Source organism: Bos mutus, chromosome 3 (assembly GCF_027580195.1).
Source record: "Bos mutus isolate GX-2022 chromosome 3, NWIPB_WYAK_1.1, whole genome shotgun sequence".
Classification (NCBI taxonomy): domain Eukaryota; kingdom Metazoa; phylum Chordata; class Mammalia; order Artiodactyla; family Bovidae; genus Bos; species Bos mutus.
In genome coordinates, this window is record NC_091619.1 from 19,748,457 (window position 1) to 19,770,366 (window position 21,910).

The 21,910-nt window shown below is 38.4% G+C and overlaps 1 protein-coding gene and 1 pseudogene across 7 annotated transcripts in view; one reads left to right on the forward strand and one right to left on the reverse strand.

The window, feature by feature from the left end:
- GON4L (gon-4 like) overlaps nucleotides 1-21,910 on the reverse strand; it is an 88,587-nt gene that overhangs the window by 42,928 nt on the left and 23,749 nt on the right. For all 7 annotated transcript variants that reach the window (XM_070367325.1, XM_070367324.1, XM_070367323.1 and 4 more), the window contains 8 exons: nucleotides 12,178-12,371; nucleotides 11,392-11,466; nucleotides 11,176-11,226; nucleotides 8,831-8,881; nucleotides 8,071-8,166; nucleotides 6,916-7,035; nucleotides 6,157-6,327; nucleotides 775-967 (listed from right to left, as the gene is read on the reverse strand). In XM_070367325.1, coding sequence (XP_070223426.1) covers nucleotides 775-967; nucleotides 6,157-6,327; nucleotides 6,916-7,035; nucleotides 8,071-8,166; nucleotides 8,831-8,881; nucleotides 11,176-11,226; nucleotides 11,392-11,466; nucleotides 12,178-12,371 — 951 coding nt within the window. The remainder of the gene's footprint in view (nucleotides 1-774; nucleotides 968-6,156; nucleotides 6,328-6,915; nucleotides 7,036-8,070; nucleotides 8,167-8,830; nucleotides 8,882-11,175; nucleotides 11,227-11,391; nucleotides 11,467-12,177; nucleotides 12,372-21,910) is intronic.
- Nucleotides 17,152-18,427, forward strand: LOC102276479 (Golgi phosphoprotein 3-like; annotated as a pseudogene).

Sequence of the window (21,910 nt, forward strand, 5' to 3'; positions counted from 1 at the left end):
GTCAAAGTTGCTTGTGTCTGATCAATTCTCCTTCCCTACTTCTGGAAACACTACCACTTCTTTTGAGTAACTGCTTATCCCAGCCATTGTTTATGAGGTGCTGCCAGTCACAGACTTCCATGCTTAAACAGTCTTCCTATCAAAGCCATGCAACACCAAGAGAGTGGGTATGTGATCAAACCAAACCACAGTTGCTCCTCTGGACTTTTAAAACTAGAGCCTGCAGAAGAGATTTCTTCTGATGTGGGAACAAAGCAAGAAGTGAATGGTATACATATGATCATATTTCCAGCCTTGTAGAAAAAAAGGTTTAAGAATCGAGTTGACTGACAAAAAGAAGTACAGGTAACAGCTGTAGAGAGAGAAAGTGGGCCTAAACTGCCTCAATTCCACTGCAGGCTTTTCTGCCCTTTCCAAAGTCTGGTTTTATTTGCCCTTCAGCAAGCTGAGAGTTAGGATTCTTTCACTTGCATCAGGAAGAATCTTAACTAACACGATAGTCTTTGAGTAAAACGATGCGCTCTCATGCAATCATATATAAAATTATATGTACATTTATGTTTCAGAGGCAGAATCTTAGCAATCAAAAGATTCCCCAAAAGACTCTTTAACAGAAAAAAGGGAGGGGGGATTTAACTACTGATTTAGAGTATACTGTTAAATACAAAATTAAATCAACTGAAAACATCCCTTTCCTTAAGATTTTAACTAATGAAAATTTTACCATAGAGACCATGGACAGAGAGGACAGTAAATGCAAACAAAAGCAGTTACCTTCATTCCCCACATCATCATTCATAAGTCCTCCCAGCCACATCTTCCAGTCCTCATCGTCTGCTGTATTGGGGTCATACATGTCTGGGGTGATGTCTGGAGCTCGGAGCTCTGCCTCTAGCTGCCCCAAGGGAACATCTTTCAGTGGCATCTTAGAGCGAGTTCGGAAAGCAATGAGACTGTCATCCATGGGCTAGACAGTAGGGAAGGAAACAAAAGTCTATCACTGGATGCCTGATGCTTTAAGCTTCTCCAAACTTCATCATATCCTGTGTGCTTCTCTTCTTAGCTTAAACCACAAGGTCTTTTCTCGAAATCATTTGGGTTTATTATTCTTTGAGAAACATTAAGGACAATGACATCAACTGTTTTTTATTTTTCCTTGTTGTTTTTGTTGGTGGTGGTAGTACCAATCTCTTTTTTTTAAAGGTTATATTCCATTTATAGTTATTATAAAATACTGGCTATATTACCCACGTTGTACAATATATCCTTGTATCTTATAATGACATCAGTTTTAAAACCAAAATTTCAGCACCATCACCAACAAAAAAACGAACAAAAAACTTGATGTCATCCTTAAATTAAGATAAAATTTACATACCATAAAACTCACTCTTTTAAAGTGCATAACTGTGTAGGTTTTACACTTGAATGACCACCACCACTATCTAATTCTAAAACATTTTCATCACTCCCAAAAGAAACTCCATTTTTCCTAGCAGATGCCCCCCATTCTTCCCTCATCCCAGTCTCTTAATAATCACTAATCTTTCTGACTCTATGATTTGCTTATGATGGAAATTTTATATAAAAGGAATCATACAATATGCGGCCTTTTGTCTCTGACTGCTTTCACTTAGCATGTTTTCAAAGTTCATCCATCCTGTAGCATGTTATCAGTACTTCATTCTTTTTTATTGAGAAAAAAGGAAAGAGAGAATTGTGTGTTCATATTTTTCCCCACTGTTTAATTGGGTTGTCTTTTTATTGTTGAGTTATAAGAGTTCACTACCTATTACAGTATTATAATCAAAGGTCACAAAGATTCACTCTGTTTTCTTGTAATAGTTTCATCGTTTTAGCTCTTAAATTTAGGCGAGTTATCTATTTTAACTTTTGAGTGTGATTTGAGGTAAAATCAAACTTAATGCTTTCACATATGAATTTTCAGTTGTTGCAGCACCAATTGTTTTTCGTTTATTTTCTATTGTTTTTCCAAATTCTTTTCTCATTTAGGTTATTAGAGAATACCAAGCAGAGGCCCCTGCTGCTATACAGTAGGTCCCTGTTCGTCACCTGTTTTAAATACAGCAGTCTGTACATGTCAATCCCAAACTCCCAGTCCAGCCCTCGCCCCCAGTCTTCCCCCTGGTAACCATTAGTTTGTTTCTAAGACTGTGAATCTGTTTCTGTTTTGTAAGTAAGATTCAAAAGGATATACGCACCCCCATGTTCACTGCAGCACCGTTTACAACAGCCGAGACACGGAAGCAACCTACATGTCCACTGACGAATGGATAAAGATGTGGTACATATATACAAACGAATGTTATTCAGGCATTAAAAACAAGAAAAAGGGGGACTTCCCTGGTGGTCCAGTGGTTATGACTCCAGGCTTCTACTGCAGGGTGCACAGGTTCGATCCCTGGCTGGGGAACTAAGATCCCATATGCTGCACGGTGCAGCCAAAAAATTAAAAAAATAAAACATTAGAAAAAAAAGAAAGAAGTAATGGGGTCTTCCTTGGTGGTACAGTAGTTAAAAATCTGCCTTACAATGCAGGGGAATCAAGTTCTATCCCTGGTCTGGGAACTAAGATCTCAGTGGAGCAACTTAGCTCACACCCCACAACTGCTGAGCCTACATGCCACAACTAGAGAGCTCGTGTGCCACAATGAAAGATCCTGCATGACGCAACAAAGATGCTATATCCTACAACTGAGACCCGATGCAGCCAAATAAATATATATATATATTTTAAAAGATACTCAGAGTATATTTTTAAAAAGAATGAAGTAATGCCATTTGCAACAACATGGATGGACATACTAAGTAAATCAAGTCAGGTAGAGAAAGACAAGTAACATATAATATTACTCATGTGGAATCTTAAAAAAAAAAGACACAAATGAATTTATTTCCAGTTACTGGAGCACCATTTGTTGAAAGACTATTCTTTCCCCATTAATTGGTCTTGGCACACTTGTTAAAGATTAAGAAGTTCAAAGTGAAGTCGCTTAGTCGTGTCCACCTCTTTGCAACCCCATGGACTGTAGCCCACCAGGCTCCTCTGCCCATGGGATTTTCCAAGCTTGAATACTGGAGTGGGTTGCCATTTCCTTCTTCCTGACCCAGGGGATCTTCCTGACCCAGGGATCGAACCCAGGTCTTCCGCAGTGCAGGCAGACTCTACTGTTTGAGCCACCATGGAAGTCCTAAAAGATTAACTGACCACAAATTAATAGGGTTTTTTTGGTTTTTTTTTTTTTTTTTTCCTTTATTTTTGTCTGCACTGGGTCTTCACTGCTGTACAAGGGCTTTCTCTAGCTGCAGTAATCAGGGGCTACTCTCCAGTTGTGGTACGTGGGCTTCTCATTGTGATGGCTTCTCTTTTTGTGGAGGACAGGCTGGAAGGCATGAGGGCTTCAGTAGTTGCAGCAAGCAGACTCTAGAGCATGCGGGCTTTAGGAGCTATGGCGCAGGGGCTGAGCTGCCCTGCAGTGTACGGAATCTTCCCAGACCAGGGACTGAACCTGTGTTCCCTGCAATGGCAGGTGCACTCTTAACCGACTACCAGGGAAGTCCTAAGAGTTAATTGTTATACTCTCAATTCTGTTCCACTGGTCTATGTCTATTCTTATGCCAGGACAAGACTGTCTTGATTACAGTAACTTTGCAATAAGTTTTGAAATCACTAAGTACAGACTTCCATCTATTTTCTTTTTCAAGACTGTTTTGGCTATTCTGGGTCCCTTACATTTCCATGTGAATTTTAGGATTAGCTTGTCAATTTCTGCAAAATAAGCAGCTCGCATTTGGAAAGGGGTTGTATTGAATTTGTAGATCTATTTAGGAAGTTCTCCCTAGACTACTACAATAACATCCCAACAGATTTCTGTTTCCTCTCTTGCTCTCCTATAGCTCATTTCCCACAGCTTAGCCAAAGGGACATTTTTAACATTAAATCAGAAAATATCACAAAAAAGCTTTTTTAAATGTTCCCAGATCTTTTAGATGCCTGCTGCTGCTGCTAAGTCGCTTCAGTCGTGTCCGACTCTGTGCGACCCCATAGACAGCGGCCCACGAGGCTCCCCCGTCCCTGGGATTCTCCAGGCAAGAACACTGGAGTGGGTTGCCATTTCCTTCTCCAATGCATGAAAGGGAAAAGTGAAAGTGAAGTCGCTCAGTCGTGTCCGACTCTTCGCGACCCCATGGTCTGCAGCCTACCAGGCTCCTCCGTCCATGGGATTCTCCAGGCAAAATTTAGATGCCTGCCTCCTGCTTATTCAGATCTCAGTTCAAATGCACCCTCAAGGACTTTTCTAATCATCCTATGTACAGCACTATAATAGGCACTACCTTATTTCCTTGCTTTTATTTAGTTCATTTCTTACCCATCTCTGAAATAATTTATGCATTTATGGTTTATCTCTCTCCAACAGACAATAAGGTAGAAGAGGAAAGACCTTTTCTGTCTCATACACGGTTATTCCCCACCTTCAGTCATTCAGTATGTGTATGAATAAATGATTACATAAGAACTATTATATCCCAACACAATTACTCATTCACTCCAAAGTAGGGTGATCAAATTAAGTGACCCCTGGGACTCCCTGGCAGTCCAGTGATTATAAAACTCTGCACTTTCACTGCAGGGGGCACAGGTTTAACCACTGGTTGGGGAACTAAGATCCTGCATGCCACTCAACTCAGCCAAAAAAATTTTTTTTAATTTTTAATAAAAATTTAAAAAATTAAATGGTCCTTTCAGAGCTGTTTTATTCAATATTCTGTTTTTAAATTTTAAGACAGACATATTTTTCATTGACTGGTAAGACTACTGGGGAAAACCTAAATATTAAAAAGAACTACCTAGGTCACCTGAAGCTATCACAACATTATTACCTGGCTATACTCCAATATAAAATAGTTTTATAAATAAAATTTATGCTTAAACTTATCAAAAATAGAACTAGCTAATGATGGGATTTAGAAAGTCATCATTTGACAATAACCATAGTAATGATTGTTTCAATCAAGAATAAGCAATGGATGCTAAAATAAGTGGGTGAAAAGATGTTTTACCTCAAAAAAAAAGATACATATTAATTGATTTTAAAATGGAAAAATAACATTTTTACAGCAAGGAGAAAAAAAGCAGACACCACCTTAACCATATGATCAACTTTAACATGACAGAAGTCACGTGCCTCCCGAAATGCTGCACTGAAAAGGACACATCGCTTTCGGGATATCTGTGCCAAAAGTAAATCACCTGAATAAAACTATGAGAAACTATTAGAAAAGTCAAAATAGAGGAATAGTCTGTTAAATAATTGCTTCATAAGGTTCAAAAATGTCAAGGTTATGAAAGACAAAAAAAGATTGAGAAACTGTTCCCAATTAAAAGTGTGTAAGAGACAGGACAACTAAATACAACATGGAATCCTAAACTAGATCCTCGACCACAAAGAAATTGTTCTTCCTTGGGTTTATACAAAAGACTATTGGGACAATTGGTAAAATCCAAATAAGGACTTTAATAGATTTTATATATAATATTATACATCCTTATTGTCATAATCAAATGTCCTCATTTTTAGGAAATATACACTAAGGTATTTAGGGGTAAAGGAGCATCATGATTGCAGCACACTCCAAAGTGACTCAGGAAAAAAAAAATGTGTACAAAGAGAAAGAAGGAGAAGAGGTTAAAGCAACTGTGGTAAAGTTTAATTTTGAGGAATCTGGCTGAAGGCTGTTTCTATGTTCCACATTTAAAAATTCTCTCTGCGGGACTTCTTTGGTCGTCTAGTGGCTAGGACTCCACAGTCCAATGCCGGAGGCCAGGTTCAATCCCTGGTCAGGGACTAGACCCCACATGCCACAGCTAAGAGTTCGAACGCGGCATCTAAAGAGTCCACACAGTGCAAACAGATAAATGATTTTTTTTTAAAAATGCTGTCACATACCTTTATTCCTTCCTTCGGAAATGCCATTCTCACAATAAAATACTACAAACCAAATAGTACCAAAGACCTACAATTTCATGACACAAACTTATTATATCAGAATGTAGTATCTTCCGTTCTCCCTTCCCAATTTGAGCAACAACAAATTACTCCATTCGCTTTCTCAGCAATTTAGAGTTACATTCACCTGGAAAGAATCCATGCAGACCGGACTGGAAGCCAGCTCCTCATCTACTGCGTGCAACTTCTCCATGAAGGTACTATCCCTGGTCTGTTTGGGCTTTGGTGGGGGCGGGGGCCCCATGGGCACTACCTCAGCACTGATGTGCCTGATGGCAGGTGTGGTCACTTTCTCAGCCTAATTAAAAGAGGCAACTATGTTAGAAAATGAAAGAGGGGAGGGGAGGAAAAGTGGGAGGAAAAAAAGAAGCAGGAAGAGACAAGCACATCTTTCACATGCTAGCAATTTTTCTCTTCCCAGCCAGATAGAGGTTAAAAGAAAAAAACAAAGACATTGCCAAGTACATTAATCTAATAGGTTTCATCCTATTTCCAATGAAGCCAACAGGATGCTACTCAGGTTACTGAAGATGGGAAATAAAATGGCTTTAGAATATTAGAAAACACATACAAAAAAGAGAAGGGTAGAAGAATAGAAACCCTGCCAGTCACTCATATTTGAACCCTTAACAAAAACTCAAAAATCTTTCTCCCTGTCACTGAGTTCCAGTTTTCTCTTAACCCTTCACTGACTTAAAGGACGTGGAAATTCAGTTATAACTAGTCACAAATACAAGGAAGATAATGGCATGGTTACTGATCTTGAATCATGTTTGGCAACAGGTGACAGCTCAGAATCACCATGGGGAAACTATCTATTTATACAGTTAAATAATCTACTTATACAGTATTTCTAAGTTATCTTATTAGCATGGTATGGATTTACCTCTGATAATATGCCACTCTCCTCATCTGTTTCAGTCATCTCAGAAGACTGCCTCAATCGGGATTTCTTTGCCCCACGTGGAGATGAAGCGGTGCTTTCCACATCACTTTCCAATAAACTCTACAAAACAAATCCAGTTCACTTTCATATTTATGCCCCCACCTCATTCTACTGAGTCTGAAGTATCTTAATAGAATGAATCATAAAATATCAATCACTGAATTAGTCAGAGTAAAAGAATAAAATTTAAATAGAAGCTTAATTTTCTGAAGTAGGAACAGGGATCTGATCACCATATACTCATCAGTGTCATAACCTCTGCAAAACTGTAAGGCACTGATTTAAAATCCTTTAATAAACAAGTCAAAGAACACATTAAAAAACAGACTTGTTACATAGCTATAATGAAAATGAAAAAACTACAGCCACAAGCAAACATAAAATCTCAAATGACTTGTGTTGAACCAAATTTTAAAAAGGCCACACAGAAGAATATATACACTAATGGTTCCATTTACATAAGTTTCAGAAACAATAAAAAACTGAACATAGTGTGTAGAGCTGTATATTTAGGTGATATAACCATAAAGATAAGCAAGGAAATTAAGTGAAAGTCACTCAGTCGTGTCCGACTCTTTGCGACCCCATGGGCTGTATAGTCCATGGAATTCTCCAGGCCAGAATACTGGAGTGGGTAGTCTTTCCCTTCTTCAGGGGATCTTCCCAACCCAGGGATCGAACCCAGGTCAAGCAAGGAAGTAACTACCAAAAAGTCAAGATAGTGGTTATCTGTAGGGGAAGAGAAGTGATTGTGATAAGAGGTGTCTGGCAACATTACATTTAATGACTTTAAGGAAGTTTAATGAGGATTAGCTTTATAGTTATTCAAGCTGTATAGTTTTTGTTTTATCCTATGCACACTTCTACACATTATATGTGTATTATATTTCATAATACAAGACACGCAAAAAATCAAGGGAACATGAAAAGGAGTCAGTCTTAGATTTATGTAAAGAAAAGAGTTGAAAAAAAGTACTGTGTTTCAACCCTCTGTATAGAACAAGTGATATTACTCAGGAAGCAAAGTACAGTCTGCCTTGTGGAACCAAAAATTTTCTATATTACCAACTAACACTCACACAGGTAGCCACTGACCTCTTCAGCAGTCTCATCTTCTTCTTCATCATCTGGCTGGTACTCTTCATCTGAGGAATCATCATCTTCAAGGTGGATATCCACAAACTGAGGAGGCTGCATTAAGTATAATTATAGAAATAAATAAAATAAATTGATTAGAAAATATGAATCATATGTACTTGGAAATTAAAGGGAAGAAAGCAGAGCAGGTAAAAAGAAATCCTAAGAGCATAAGCAGCTAAAGCAAGCAATAAGAGTCAAGAGTTAAAAAAAATTTCTAGGAGCTTCCCTTGTGGCTCAGTGGTAAAGAAACCCCTGCCAATGCAGGAGACACAGATTCAATCTCTGATCCAGGAAGATCCCACACCCTGCAGCACAACGCAGCCTGTGCGCCACAGCTGTTGAGCCTGAGCTCTAGAACCTGGGCTCCTCAACGAGAGAAGCCACTGCGATGAGAAGCCTGCACACCACAACTGGAGAGTAGCCCTCACTCTCCACAACTAGAGCAAAGCCCTCGCAGCAAAGAACCAGCACAGCCAAAAATAAAATAATAAATAAATAAATTTTAAAAAACAATTTTTAATTTAGCATGAGAGTCAAACCTAAGAGTAATAGAATGGAAAAAACCAAAGCTGAAATTTAACTAAATATATAGGTCCAAAAAAAGTTAACAAATAAAAGGGTTTTGAGACTAATGAAGTCTTTCTTAAGAAGAATAGAATTACCTCTTCCAAATTTACCTTCTTGAGAAGAATAGAATTACCTCTTCCAAATTTACCTTAATTTCATTGGCCTTCTTAATTGGTGAAATATTCCATGTTGGAATTACCTACCAACAAAGAATATAAATAGGTAAGTTCTCTTAACTAAAATGGACCGTTTTTCATTTTTACTTCTCTACCATCACAAGGAGCCATGGGACTAACATGTAACCACAGTGATGTAGGGGTACTGATCTACACTCTCAACCATTCATCAGAGCTTGGCAGAAGAAAAGGAGAGACAAATCTTTTCCCACCATTAGCATTTCTGCCTTAAACCTAATAATAATCTGTACTACCCATAAATGAACAAAGTGTCTGTCTTGCCTACTTTATATTACAGCTTGGGTTCACATAGAATAATAAATGTGAAAACTATTTGTAAACAACCACAGTACACAAATCTATGATATTATAGGCAATAGCAGCCTTTGTATCAATTAATAATCAATCACATAAATTGTAATTTTTTTTAATCAATTACATAAAGCTACCGTAAGTATGCCTCCAAAAAACCAGCTGTGGAAAGTTCTCAGGGAAGGATTTAGGGGTGAAGTATCAATTTGTACACAACTTTTCAAAATAGTACAGGAAAAAAATTAGGTATATATACACATAAAGCAAATATGGCAAAATTTTACAACTGTTAAGTCTAGATGGAATCTAGATTCACTCTAAAATTCTTTCAACTTTTTCTTAATTTTTAAAGAATAGAGTTGGTAGAGGTGAAAGTTTTTTAAAGAATCCTTTAAAATCTCTTTTATACTTCTGACAAAATGCCATTAGAGTGTGTAATTGGAGTATATAATTTCTTGACCATCTAATGGTGACCCAAACAAAATCATCATGAACAAACTCCAGTAGGTCATTAGGTTTTGTCTCTACAAGAATCCTTAGTTCCTCCATATCTTCTCAGCCCTGCTATGTTGTAGCTATTCATCTAGCTCTGTGTAGCCAGGCCTAATATAGGGTAAAGGAAGTAATGTGATTCAGGTCCATAGTTCGTCTCATGTTTGTTTTTAAACCAACAGATTTCCCTACTGCCAAATCCATCAGGAAGGAGTCAGTCTATTAAGCATTAAAAAGCAAGAGAGACGGACTTTAAACCTTGCTCCCCATATAAACTACAGTCTTGGGATGTCCACCTTCAATGCAATTATATACATGGTTGGTAAACATAATCTAGAGCCTGGTTTGGATCTCCTTGGGTTTTTTTCCCCCAAGTCAAATATGGAATTAATGTTAATTAGATTCTATGTCAGGCAGACTTCATGTAACTTCTGTATCACTGATGGCTGCTTTCATCATGGCTACCACATGTTCATTTGTAATTACTTTCCCGAAGATGAAATTTCACTTTATGCAGAGTTAGTCAATTAGACAGATATGATGTGATTGTCAAAAAAAAGCCAATGCATGGGACTTCCCTTTGTGGTCCAGTGGTTAAGAACCCACCTTCCAATGCAGAGGCCTCAGGTTCGATCCCTGGTTAGGGAACTAAGATCCTATGTGCTGTGCAACTTGGCCAAAAAAAAATTCTTTTTTAATTTGGGGGACATTTAGCAAGAAAAGAATGTTATGAGAAGATACACTAGTATTCTTCAACTAGGGAAAGGTCATATGAAAGAGGAACAGGTATTTCCTCGACAGGGCTGCAAGGAACAGAATCAGACAAACAGACAAAAACTATAATATGTATTTTGGGTCCAGGAGGCAAATCTTCCTTACTATCAGAGATAGAATGGACTCCCTCAGGACTATCTCCTGCCTTGTCACAAAAGGTCAGCACAAGCTGGACATGTGCTTGTTAAGCAGAAGAAAACATAGTCCCCAGCATCAAAGAGCTTGCTGTACTATATCAGAGTGCTTCAAAAGTCTTCAAGTGGCTCTCATACCTTAGTATTCAACAATGCATATTCCCAGGCCCTACCCATGGGTCCCAATTCCTCAGTCTGAGGTGAGCCCCAAAATACATATTTTTCATTAAACACTCGTGAGGGACCCATACTAGAGTGATCGTGATAAAACTGTTCCCTGAAACACAATTTGAAATATACTACCTTAATCACTTTGCCACATATCTGACAACACGAATAGAAAAACTGTCCTCTTCATTGCTTTCAAACATTCCAAAAGTTATCTACCTAGCACTTCCAAAAAAGCAACTAAAATAAAAATAAACTATGACAATAATTTCATATATTCCATCTCCACATGTCTATTTGCCTTTACAACTATTTCTTTAAGAGGAAAACCTAGATCATAATAAATCTTTCCTACAGTTTTTTGCCCTACAAATAACCTGGAATTAGATAATATTAACAAAGCTAAATATACAACAAAGAAAAAACAGAACACCCACCACTCCTTTTTCCACCACTTCCTTCAGTTTAGAGCGTGTCATTTTGGGCTCCTAAGAAGGAAAATGAGAAGAAAATAGTCAATGAAAATCAAGGAGTGACTGAGTTTGTCCCTAACTGTTACATTATTTACAGACTTCCAAATGACCTCCTTCCTATACTTCGCCAGTTTACAGACAGCTCTGCCTCATGACACTAGAAGAACAAGAACTACTCACAAACATTGGCATATCTTCCGTCTCACTGATGGCTGCTTTCATCATAGCTACCACATGTTCATTTGTGATTACTTCCTGGGGAAAGAGGAAATTTCACTTTATGAAACAAAGATATATTATCTAGATAATACTCATCTCTATGTAACTCTGCTAGATATATGTAGAGGATAAGTGAGAGCTAGATACTCAAATGGCTTCAGATTAGGGTAAAGCAAGGCAACTGAAAGCAAAGAAGCAAGTTTTGGAGAGAAGCACACAGCTTCCAACAATGTAGTAAGCAAATGGATCAACCTCATTAGCTGATACTAACAGGAATGGCGCACATAAAAAAAAAAATTCTCCAGTTAACTATCTGCTTAAGAGAAACAGTAATAAACAACAGCAGTCTTATAAACAGTTGTACTTGCACATAGCAAAGAAGATAATTTGCTTATGTGCAAAGTACTGTAAACTGTTAACTGGGCATCTTTTCAGACATATCCACCCACAAGAGTAAATCCACCTTGAACATTATCATCTCCCATTATCTTCGAATCTGCTAAACAAGAAATAATCAAATCAGGGGAGGGAAGCTGAGGAACATTTCATCCTCCCAATTAAGTTCTTCCACGCGTGTTCACATTTCAAACCTGTGCAAATGCAAAGAGAAAGCTACCTTGAAATGTAGAATATTTTACCACCAGGAACTCATAAAATTAGTAATTCACATACCAAGACTGCAAAGTTCCCTTTGCTTCCTGTGAAAGAGCTGCACTCCCATTACACAACTGCCCCAGCCGCACTCACATGGAGGATGTTTCGCACGTTGACTGCGGTCAGGTTGTGCTGCTTGGCGCCGTCCTCTAAGGTGCGGTCAAGCATGTCATCCAGCTTCAGGTCACAAGACAAAGTCCTTTCTTCTTGATCCCTGCCATCTCTTTTCCTCTTGGTACCCTTTTTCTTTTTTCGCCTTTTCTCATTTTCTTCACTGTCATGCTCTTCTGCAAATAAACCAAGAACATCACCTGAATACCAAAGCCACTGCTCCCAGAACACAACCCAAAAAGTCAACAGTGAAAGAAAAACCACCTGCCGGCTGTCTGGTCCTGGAATCAAAGAAGGCTGTGACGGAACAGTGGTGAGAGTGCCAGATGTGGTAAGAACACAGGAGCAACACCCAACATTCACTGAATACTCCTAGTAGGCCAGGCATTCTTCTACACACTTTATACACATTACTTCACTGATTCCTCATGACAGCCTTATGAGGTAGGGATTGCTTTTTTCCCCACTGTACAGAGGAAGAAAGTGAGACAGAAAGATTAAGAAACTTTCCCAAGAGCTAATAATGACACAGCCACATTCTGAGGCCAAGCACTTCAGTTCTACAACTGTCTTAATTATTACTCTATACTGCCCAGATAATATACATCAGACGTCCAGGGCTTATGTCTCAGACCTACAATTTAACTGGGTTACCTTGGCAACAGATTCTTAATTTTTTTCTTTTGTAAAATACAGGTATCTTCCCACCAGTGATGCCATGCGGATTAAGTGAAATAATATCTATCAAAGTGCCTTATAACCCATGAAATATTATATAAATATAATTTATCATTATTATTATTATTATATTACTGAGTTTAGAAAAGAGAAAGACAAGGAGCAAACCAATAAAAACATCCACTCTGAATCATATTAAAAAGGGTGGAGAGGATGAAGTACCTCTGTTTGACAAGAAAGGAGCACATATATAACCAGATAAAAGGAAAAGCTTCCTGATTATTCAGCTCAGTTACTCAGTCTTGCACAACTCTTTGTGACCCCATGGACTTCCATGGACAGGCCAGGCTTCCCTGTCCATCACCAACTCCGGGAGCTTGCTGAAACTCATGTCCATCAAGTCGGTGATGCCATCCAACCATCTTATCCTCTGTCATCCCCTTCTCCTCCTGCCTTCAATCTTTCCCAGCATCAAGGTCTTTTCCAATTAGTCAGTTCTTTGCATCAGGTGGCCAAAGTATTGGAGTTTCAGCTTCAGCATCAGTCCTTCCAATGAATATTCAAGACTGACTTTCTTCAGGGCTGACTGGGGTTTGATCTTCTTGCAGTCCAAGGGACTCTCAAGAGTCTTCTTCAACACCACCATTCGAAAGCATTAATTCTTCGGCGCTCAGCTTTCTTCATGGTCCAACTCTAACATCCATACATGACCACTGGAAAAACTATAGCTTTGACTAGATGGACCTTTGTTGGCAAAGTAATGTCTCTGCTTTTTATTATGCTGTCTAGGTTGGTCGTAGCTTTTCTTCCAAGGAGAAAGCGTCTTTTAATTTCATGGCTGCAGTCACCATTTGTGGTGATTTTAGAGCCCAAGAAAATAAAGCCTGTCACTGTTTCTATTGTTTCCCCAACTATTTGCCATGATGAAGTGATGGGGCCAGATGCCACGATCTTCATTTTTTGAATGTTGAGTTTTAAGCCAACTTTTTCACTCTCCTTTTACTTTCATCAAGAGGCTCTTTAGTCCTTCTTTGCTTTCTGCTATAAGGGTGTGTCATCTGCATATTTGAGGTTACTGATATTTCTCCCAGCAATCTTGATTCCAGCTTGTGCTTCACCCAGCCCAGCATTTCACATGATGTACTCTGAATAGAAGTTAAACAAGCAGGGTGACAATATTTAGTCCTGACGTACTCCTTCCCCCATTTGGAACCAGTCCGTTGTTCCGTGTCCAGTTCAAACTGTTGCTTCTTGACCTGCATACAAATTTCTCAGGAGGCAGGTAAAATAGTCTGGTATTCCCATCTCTTTAAGAATTTTCCAGTTTGTTGTTATCCATACAGTCAAAGGCTTTGGTGTAGTCAATAAAGCAGAAGTAGATGTTTTTCTAGAACTCTCTTGCTTTTTTACGATACAACGGATGTTGGCAATTTGATCTCTGGTTCCTCTGCCTTTTCCAAATCCAGCCTGAACATCTGGAAGTTGTTGGTTCACAATACTGTTGAAGACTGGCTTGGAGAATTCTCGCAAATCTTGAGGTAGACTATCACACAATACCAAAATGAGGGCCTCATCTCTCTGAAACTTTTTGGTCTGCTACCAAATGAAAACAAGGGATTAGAGAAAATTAACATCAAGACAATCTTCTTGGTTTAAAAAGGCTTTACGACCTGCAAGCTGCACTCTGGCAATATTTATTCTGTGAAAATTAGTAACTTCAAACAACTGCTTTTTCACTTATGAATATATATGAAGAACTTGATAAGTGCTCATAACTTTCAACTTTCAATTCTTAAAGGAAATAACTCCGTATGTAATTACTGAGCAAACTCTGGGAGATGGTGAAGGACAGGGAAGCCTGGCATGCTGCAGTCCCTGGGGTCACAAAGAGTTGGACACAACTGAGCAACTGAACAACAACACATGTAAAGACTAAACAAGGTATTTATCTCAACACCAATTACTTATGCAAAAACATGGAAAACACCCAAATATCAACTGAAGAAAAGCACACAACCTGAAAAGTTGCAAGTTATGTTTATTATCCTTACTGAGGACTACAGCCTTGAAGACAGCCTCTCAGATGGTTCTGAGGAGCTGCACCATAGAGGTAAAGGAGAACCCAGGATACACAAAAGTTTTTGCTGAAAAAACAGATATGTAGTTGAACATCAAAAGATTACTGCTAACTGCAAAAAATGACATCTCAAGTTAATGACTTTACTGCTTTTCTATGTAAAGGAAGATGCAAGAGTTGTGGGTTCACTGGAGTTATTAGCTATGCATCTTTACTATCGAGGGCCAGTATCCTTTTTTCTCTTAACTGAATTCTCCTCAGGGCACACCCTTGGGGTGAGGAGGGTGCTGCAGCTACAGTGGCTTGTGGGTTGGCAGTAAGCAACATTCATTCTTTTTTTTTTTCATTCATTCTTACTGAAAAGGCAGGTACCACTTTTTGTGTGCACAGGCAATATGAAAAAAGAATGGTTAAGTGAAGTGGTACACCCATATACTGGACTGTAACTGAGTCATTAAAAATACCACCTGTCGAATGGACAGAATGGACTTCATGCATGCATGCATGCCACCCACCTACCCCTCATCTTTCAAGAGGCTTTTGTTGCTGCCTTGGCATGAAGGTCAGTTAGAACATCTCCCAAACACTAGGTTCAGTCCCTTTTATGTGAGCCTGGGGGGTGGGGTGGAGTGGACAACAAGTTAAAAATGACTACAAAGAATTTTTAATAATATAGAAAAAAACTGATAATGACTTTTAAAAAACAAAAGGTAGAATTCAAACATACACAACTTACATTTGTGTAACAAACTAAAGTGGACTATCCTGAGGTACATCCCAACACAGTGATAGATGCAAAAGAAATATAAAACTCTAGAGTACATCAGAAGTGATAAAGTGATAAAGCTCTTTACTGACGGTCATTTGAGAAAGCAGCAAAAGGGGAATCATGTAGCATAATACACAACAAAACTTTCTAAAACCTTTGTATTCATATCTTTTCCCAAAGTCTTTCTTCTCACCGCATTTACCTCTTTTCTCCATAAACTCCAAAGCTCCTCTCTCTCACCACTCTTAAATCTCATCTTTGTTCTTCCCTTCCCTCTGGGATCCTTTCTCATGCAGACCAATCTAGCCAGTTCCTGGTTTCTGTAATCCCACCTCTCCCTCCTCAATTCATAAGCACTTAAACAAAGACCCAGTAGATGCAGACCAAGAAGAGGATTTCTGACACCCGAGGAAGTTTTGATTCAGTTTCATATTCATAACCTATCGAGTTGTTAGTAACACTGTCAACTGTAAACTAATTCAGGAGAAAAAAGTTTGAAAGACACAAGTTAAAACTATTCCTATTATACTAGAAATAATAAAGTATGTTATTAGCTAAAAAGTAACCTAATAACTAAAAACCTTCATTACAAAATTAAACCTACAAAATGTAACCAAAATTCATAAAAGACCAAAAAAAGAAAATTTACAATGGAAGCAGCTAAAAATTTATAAAATTATATATAGACAGGTGATGAGTAATCAAATTATCCTTTAAAACAGTGCTTCTCAAACTCTCTGTGGCAAATCCACTGTAGACTCACATTTTTATAAAATAAGAATATAGCCATACTGTCAAATGTTTCAATTTTTACAATGTTACGAATGTCAAATTTTTAAAGTTTTAGTCTCAGTTTCCATGAATTATTTGTTTCAAACCAGTAACAGTTCTCAACTAGCACTGGTTTTCAGACCACATTTTGAGAAATACTGCTTTAAAATACACATTGAAAAACATTTATTAACCCCAATAAAAATACAATGAAGACAAATAAAAAACAAATTAAAAGCACTGAGAAGAAAAGTTATCACAGGATACAGAAAATATTTTTTTAATGGAAAAAGCATTGGAGTTAACCATAACTCCCATTTAGAACGGTCATCTTACAAGAATCAAAGTAATGACTGTGGGGTAAGACCATCCCAATTAACTACATCCTCCTAAATCACATCACACCCATTTCTCCTCTGATTTCTGGTTTTAAGGCTGAGTTTAATAGGGAATGTTGGTCTATAAGAAAAATTTAATACATTCCAATACACTGCACAGACAATTCAAGAAAGAACAGATAATTCAATTACTTCTTACTCTGTTTTAGAACTAACCTTTTATTTTACTTTTAAAATACTGGAGAAGTTTGTTCTCTCTGCGTGGATGAGAAGTTTTTCACCTAGCAGGATGGGGGTAGGGGGTAGGGGGGGGTGGGGACAAATGTCCCCATAAAATAGAGCACAAGCTGCAACCTGCGTTTGGCTGTAACCCAGGAGTAACGTCAGAAACAGGTGAGAATGACCACCTTAACTCACGGGGCCCATCGCACTGAGGTAGGGAAGAATTCTGAAAAGAAGGTAGAAAGTGAGGAAAACATGAATCAAAACCGAAATCAAGACAATGAGGACACTGGAGACTCTAAGGATATCCGCCTCACCCTTATGGAAGAAGTATTGCTCCTGGGACTAAAAGATAAAGAAGGTTACACATCTTTCTGGAACGACTGCATATCATCTGGCCCGCAAGGCGGCATCCTGATAGAGCCGGCCATGTGAGGTCGAATCTATCTAGAACCCCCAACCATGCGTAAGAAGCAACTACTAGACAGAAAGGTACTGCTAAAGTCAGATAGCCCAATGGGTGATGTTTTAGTGGATGAAACTCTCAAACACATCAAAGCAACTGAACCCACAGAAACTGTCCAAACACGGATAGAGCTACTCACCGGATTCTCCAGGAGAGAATGCTAGAGTGGGTTACCACACCCTCCTCCAGGGGATCTTCCCAACCCAGGGATCAAATTTGCGTCTCTTATATCCACACTGGCAGGTGAGACCTGGAACCCTTTCAAATTACAGTACCAGCTGAGAAATATGAGAGAGAGAATTGCAAAGAACCTAGTAGAGAAGGGTATTCTAACCACTGAGAAGCAGAAATTCCTCCTATTTGACATGACTACTCACCCAGTGCCCAATACAACAGAGAAGCAACGACTAGTGAAAAAACTTCAAGATAGTGTCCTAGAGCAGTGGGTAAATGACCCTCAGCGTATGGACAAGCGAACACTAGCACTGCTGGTGCTAGCCCACTCCTCCGACGTGCTAGAGAATGTCTGCTCCTCTCTGACAGATGACAAGTATGATATGGCAATGAATCGAGCCAAGGACCTAGTAGAACTGGACCCTGAGGTAGAGGGGACAAAGCACAGTGCCACGGAGATGCTCTGGGCTGTGCTGGCAGCCTTCAATAAATCGTAGCAGCTGTTGGGTTTCTCCTTTTCCACTGCTGGCCAGTGACTATCAGAGACACCATCACCGAATTTTGTGTGATGAGATGTTTTCCATCATTTTTTTTCCCTCTTGAATCAAATTTGTTATTTGGGGAAAGCAACTTCAGGGCTTCTCCATAGACCTTGTCTCTTATAAGCAGGCTTTATATCTCCCTATACTTCCACTCCAGAGGTGAATAAATTGGGTGAACCAGCACTCACTTGGTAAACATTTAAATAAAATAAAATAAAATACTGGAATACCACTGACTCAGAATTTTAAAAAACTGAAATTAAAAAAAATTTTAAAGGAAGCTGCTCTATAAAAATCAGACTAGAATACAGAAGGAAATTTAATTTTTCCTTTTATGAAAAAGGTGGGATATGGCTAAAAAACAAGGTATTTGCTAAGGAGCAGTTTTAACGAGGCAAGCAATAAATTGAAAGTAAATCTGCACTGTAAATGTACTGTAAAGTGGATGATATCAATAAAAATATGGGTGGGTTCTGTAATAGCTGAATCACCAAAGCTGCTTTGGTGTATGAAAAAAGCCGCTTAACAGCTCTGTCACACACCCAGGACTTCTGATTCTGGCCACAACAATGTATTTTTTATCAGATGAAACCTTCGTGCCAAAAACAACTGTGGAATAATATAAAACTATAAAATTACATTAAAGCAGAATAAAATATATACACAGTCTGAAGGCACTGGCTAACAACCTCTACAGACATGATTTAAGAAGCTGTCATCCTTCAGAGAAGGGAAGCACATAAGGAGAATCCAAGCTGAAAGCAGCATTCTTGCTAAACTAAGTAAGTGATGAAACCCCAGGAGTCACCCACTAGAAATACAGGCCACCATCTAGAAATAAGCAGAAAGTTGAAACAAAGAAGTCTTAATATAGCATAAAACAAATCACTTTCACTTTTCACTTTCATGCATTGAAGGAAATGGCAACCCACTCCAGTGTTCTTGCCTGGAGAATCCCAGGGACAGCGGAGCCTGGTGGGCTGCCGTCTATGGGGTCACACAGAGTCGGACACGACTGAAGTGACTTAGCAGCAGCAGCAGGCTGAATTTTATTCACCCTCTAAAATTATCTGCCTGCTTGAAGAAAACATAATCATCTCTGGAGGAAGATAACACCAAAGCCTCTAGAATTTTTCACCCACATTGTCCACTATCCAATCGAAAATTACAGCATAGTAAAAACAGAACCAAAAGGCCAAAACACCAGGGGGTGGAGGACGGTCACAGGTGACACTAAAAACAAGAAAGAACTATGGGTGAGTCAGATACAGGAAAAGGGATTTTTAAATAATTATGATTAATACATTCAAGAAAATAAAGGAAAAGATGGAGAATTTCACCAGAAATCGAATCCATAGTGTTAAACTGGCATGAAAAATTAAATAAAGTAGACACAGCAAAACAAAGAACTAGTGAACTAGACTACAGAACACCAGAAACTGATGCATGAAGGAAGAAAGAAAAGAATGTAGAGAAAAACGTATACAGGACATGGCGAAAAAAATCTAACATACATATAACTGGAACACCAGGAGAAAAGGAGGACAGAAATGATATTTTTAAAATATTGACAAGGATTTTTTTAACTGAGAAAATATCAAATCTCAGATTCAAGTAACTCTACAATCCTAAAGAGATAAAAAGTGAAAACCCACTGGTGTTCAGAAGCTTCCTGGTGACTCAGTGGTAGAGACTCCAACTGCCAATGCAGGAGATACAGGTTCCATCCCAGGTCCAGGACGATCCCACATATCTCGGAGTAATTAAACCCATGCACCACAACTACTGAGCCTGTGCTCTAGAGCCCGGGAGCATAACTACTGAGCCCACGTGCTGCAACTACCGAAGCCTGAGGACCCTAGTCCATGCTCTGCAACAAGCCACAATGAGAAACCCACCGTAACTAGAGAGCAGTCCCCACTCACAACTAGAGAAAAGCCCGCGCAGCAACAAAGACCCAGCACAACCAAAAATAAATAAATAGAGAGATAAATCTTCAACGAAAAAGAAAAAAAACAAGTATCATGGAGTTTAAAACAAATGAAGAAGTAAAATACAGTATCATCACAAAAGGCAGAAACAGATATATGGAATAAAATTGTTGTAAAGTTCTTACATTGTTTGACGTGATAAAAGTACTAATTTAAGATAGACTGTAGTAATTTCAAAGACTGTATATTGTTAATCTATAGAGCAACATGTGAAAGAAAAATAAAAGAAGACAAAATTGGACTTCTCTTAGTAGTTAAGAATCTGCCTCCCAATGCGATCCCACTCTTGGGCATACATACACAGAAAAACACGGTCCAAAAGGATTCATGCACCCCAATTGCCACTGCAGCACTGTTTACAAAAGCCAAGACATGGAAGCAACCTAAATGTCCACCAACAGACGAATGAATAAGGAAGATGTGGAACATACATACAATGGAATATTACTCACCCATCACAAAGAATGAAATAATGCCATTTGCAGCAATAAGGATGGAACTAGAGAGTTTCATACTGAGTGAAGCAAACCAGACAAAGGACAAACATCTTATGATATTGCTTGTGTGTGCAATTAAAACAAAACAAAACCAAAATGATACAAAAGAACATGAACTTACGGTTACCAGTGGGGAAAGGTGGAGGGGAGGTATAGTTAGGGAGTTTGGGACTGACATGTACACATTGCTATATTTTAAATGGATGGGGACTTCCCTGGTCGTTCAGTGACTAAGACTTCGCATTCTCCATGCAGGGGGCCCTGGTTCGATCCCTGGTCAGGGAACTGTCCACATGCCACACTAAAAGATCCTGCATGCTGTAACAAAGATCAAAGATGCCACAGGAGGATGGATATATGTGTGCGTATGGCTGAGTTCCTTTGCTGTCCACCTGAAACTACCACAACACTGTTAACTTGCTATGTTCCAATATAAAATTAAACTTGAGAAAAAAGATTCCACATGCCACAACTAAGACCCAGTGCAGTCAAGTAAGTAAATAAAAAAATTTTTAATGGATAGGGGCTTCCTTAGTGGTCCAGTAGTTAAGACTCCACACTTCCACTACAGGGGGCACAGGTTCAATCCCTCCCTGGTACAAAGATTCCACATGGAGGGTACAAAGATCACACAGTGTGACCAAAAAATAAAAAAGATAACCAACAAGGACCTACTGTACAGCATAAGGAACTCTGCTCAATATTACATAAAAACCTCGATGGGAAAAGAATTTGAAAAAGAACAGATACTTGTACATGTATAAATGAATCAATTTGTTATATACCTGAATTAACACTGTTAATTAACTATACTCCAGTATAAAATAAAAAATTAAAAAGAAAGCAAAAAAGTTGGTTCTTTAAAAAGATTGATAAACTGCTAGCAAAACTTATCAACAAAAAAATAAGACACAAAAAGAGGACCATACTAAAATTAGAAATAAAAAGATGACCTCAATAAAAATCTTAAAGACATTCCAAAATGAGTATTAACAAACAACTTTGTATCAACATATTTGACAATTCAGAGAAAATGTACAAATTCCTTGAAAAACACAACTTACCAAAACTGAAATAAAAAGAAACAGGAAATCTAAATAATCCTATAATTATTAAAGAATTTAATCCAAAACTTAAAAGCCTTTTGACAAAACTCCAGGCCTAGCTAGCTTTCTTGGTTAATTCTTACA